Source organism: Pempheris klunzingeri, unplaced genomic scaffold (assembly GCF_042242105.1).
Source record: "Pempheris klunzingeri isolate RE-2024b unplaced genomic scaffold, fPemKlu1.hap1 Scaffold_215, whole genome shotgun sequence".
Classification (NCBI taxonomy): domain Eukaryota; kingdom Metazoa; phylum Chordata; class Actinopteri; order Acropomatiformes; family Pempheridae; genus Pempheris; species Pempheris klunzingeri.
Window position 1 is genome coordinate 37,830 of NW_027255118.1, and position 3,662 is coordinate 41,491.

General features: G+C 27.5%; 1 protein-coding gene across 1 annotated transcript; it reads left to right on the plus strand.

The window, feature by feature from the left end:
- On the plus strand, positions 1–3,656 carry LOC139225433 (probable tRNA N6-adenosine threonylcarbamoyltransferase; the record flags this gene model as incomplete). The annotated part of the gene is made up of 10 exons (XM_070856274.1): positions 1–118; positions 187–247; positions 307–365; positions 419–520; positions 583–656; positions 749–844; positions 911–954; positions 3,338–3,416; positions 3,468–3,573; positions 3,625–3,656. Coding segments are annotated over exons 1-10 (771 nt in total), but the record flags the coding sequence as incomplete, so codon positions are not given.
- Positions 3,657–3,662: the final 6 nt, after the last annotated feature.

Consider the following 3,662-nt stretch of genomic DNA (forward strand, 5'->3'; position numbering starts at 1 on the left):
ATGACTTTGATTTCCATTGGATTTGAAGGTAGTGCTAATAAACTAGGCATTGGTATATTACGTGGCCAAGAAATTTTGAGCAATGTGCGTGTAACATTCATAACACCCCCGGGAGAAGGTATTTATTATATTGTTGAGCATGTAGAACATATTATACATTTTTTGGTAATAATAAATATTTCATAGGATTTAAACCAAGTGATACAGCAAGACATCACCGTGATAATATAATCCAACTACTAGAAAAGTATTTAATACATAAAATCATGATGTTGAAATTAGAAATATTGTGTTTACAAAAAATAGAGCATTAAAGGAGGCATCAATTACACTTAAAGACATTGATATCGTATGCTTTACTCAAGGTAAATAAATCAGCTGGTTTTGATATTTTTTCTCAACCTAAATTTATAATAAGGACCTGGTATGGGAGAACCATTAAGTAGTGTGGCGGTTGTTGCTCGATTATTGTCACTTTTACTTAATAAACCCTTAATAGGGGTCAATCATTGCATAGCGCGTAATTTTTCATTTCAAATTCCAACTTATGCTGTATATTTTTAATAAAATCAATCATTAAAGACATAGAAATGGGCAGATTTATTACAAATTCTCATAATCCTACTATTCTCTACGTTAGTGGTGGAAATACTCAGGTAATCCATAAATATCTTCGTTTAATATTCTAATGGTTAATAACTGACCTAATCTTGTATACGAACGTATCAATGCAAATGTTGTTTTTCAGGTAATTGTCTATACAAAAAATAAATACGTGATATTTGGAGAAACACTGGATATTGCTGTTGGAAACTGTCTGGATCGTGTTGCTCGTCTATTAAATGTAATAATGCTTTGTTTTATTAATATTTTGAGCCAGAATAATAAATCTATTTGATTAGTTATCGAGAACGATCCGTCTCCAGGCTACAATATCGAACAGATGGCTAAGAAGTAATAATTTAATATAATACTTGGATTTTAAATAAGTTCTCTAAATCACATGTTTTATTTGGCCATTCAAAATTAAGCATTAGATTTCTAGGTCCTATAATAGTAGATAAAGTTGCCATGTTTTGCAAACGATTATATTATAAAGTCTCTAATTTTTAATCAATAAAATAAACTTTTGTTGTAGTAGGATAATTTATCGTTGCTCTGTTATTTAATAAGACTTCTATGTGTGTGGATCACAACATGTGACATACTGTAGACAGTGTGCTTGGCGTCTTATTTAACAATTTAATATCATTCTTAAATAAGGCATTGCCATATTTAAACTGTTTATCACTCAATGTTAATTTAGTCATGATCAGAACATAAAGCGCATATTGTATATGTTCTTTTGTAATATGAATAAAGAAATATTCATATCGTGATATATTATTCTATGGACAATTTTAGCTCTTAAAAATAAACGTATTAGATATTTTATACGTAAGGTTATATTTACACACCCAAATGAAGATTTATTCTTTTAATTATCACACACTACCCACATAGTTTATATCCACCTTTGATTAGGTTAGAATTGGTATGCTATTTAAAAAAAATTGCTTAAAACTTCTCTATTAATTTTTTTTATAATCACATTATATTTGTGGCTTTATTCATAATTATATACACTGCTAAGAGGTGAGAATATACGCTGTAAAATACGAATAATTGATGTAACTGAACTATTATATTTAACTTTTCATATACAACATTACATCAAATTATCAATCGTAAAACCATATTACATTACATTCAATTTGTTGATATGTGTATGTTGAATTTTAAAAATATTGAAATACATACTTGTGTGATACATTATCATAATTATAGATTTTAATTTAGCCAAACTTTTTCCAAAAATGCATTGAGTCAGATCTAAGCCAAGTCACTATTTTATCTTAAACATCGTCTTATTAGATAACTATAGGCAACTCACTTAATGCTCGGCCTACATAATGTTGATTCCTATCATCCATATTTGACATTATCAGGTTGACTGTTTTTAAATTTATTTAGCAACCACTTCCTATGCGACATCAGTCTAATAACTATAAATATTTTCTTTGCATTTTTCACCTTCCTTAAAAACTTAATTTTTTATAGATTCCTCCTCTTTTAAAAAAAACAATAGTAACCGACAGTTTGTTTTAAGGTAACTTGAGAGGACGAACACTGATATTTACTATGCAGTTTGAAATTATTAAATATGTAGTTACCTTCGTGTGGATTTTTACATTATTGTATGATAAGTACAATTTACTTATATTAGCTATATTTCTCTGTTGTATTATTCAGTTTAGTATGTATAATGAAATACAAAATTCCATGCGATACTAATAAGGTATGATTATAATAAAATGGAATATGATTTTGTTAGTTTTAAAGGAGGTCTCTATTGATATTACTATGTGAAACTTATCGCATTTATCTGGTTTGGTTTTTGTTTAGAATTTCACAATAAGATTTTTAAATTACTGCATTATTGATACCATATTCAGCAACAAACATTTTAGGTTACCACTCCAAAAATTCCACAAACTGTTTTTGTGCTTAGCTTTCAAATTCAGATATTTAATATAGAGAGTTTTTTTAATCGGTGCCATTTGTTATAAAAATCCTACTGGTTATATAAAACCTGGTAAAAATTATGTTCATGTGCTGCTTCATTATAGTTTTAGTAATACATAAGCTTAGTCAGATATGCGGCACGATTTTCCAATGTTCCTGTGATGTCAAGACAATATTGTTTCTATCGATAGAATAGATAAAAAATTGCACTTATTTAAACACTATTTTTTAGAAAGAGCATACATTGTTCACTAAATTTTTTCAAGAGATTTAAGAGTGAAAATTATTAAGATTTAAAAAATCTAATAGTTCTATCACACTATTATTTTATATAATTTAGTTACTAAACGTACTTTTATTTTTGTAGTATATCACATATTGCTACATAATTTATTAGCTGACTTGCTTGAAAAAGCTTCAGATAGTGAGTAGCGTATTTTGATTGCAATGGTATGCTGTATAAACTTTTTTACTACATACATCATACAATAAAGATGTTATAAAACATTATCTCATAAAAGAATATAATATTTAGTAATAAAATAAAAATATTTGTATTTTTAGCTATAAATGAGTTAGTAATTAAGCACCTATTTATATATTAATTGTGAGACTCATAGTGTGTATATAACTTTATTCGACATATCATGTATTTAACTTTTATAAAGAACTTACTCATATGTATACTACGTAAAATTAATTTTTATTGCTTAAATATTATTCTACGGAAGAATTAATTCAAAATCTAGTTTTTTATATGTAAAATTTTTAGCGGGAAAAAGTTCGTGTCATTGCCATATGTTGTTAAAGGAATGGATGTCTCGTTTTCTGGGTTATTAACCCATCTTGAAGTACATATTTATTTAGTAAAGATCAATTCCACATTATATTCAAATCTATAGTCCAAATATGAATTTCTTATAAGTGATGAGGGTGGCAGTTTTACACCCGAAGATATTTGTTTTTCTGTGCAAGAAGTTGTTTTTGCAATGCTTATCGAAATTACAGGTTTTTACATAAATTTTCGCATCCCTTTCTTATTTTGTAAATGTATCCTAGAGCGTGCTATGTCCAATACACAAAGCAACGAAGTTCTT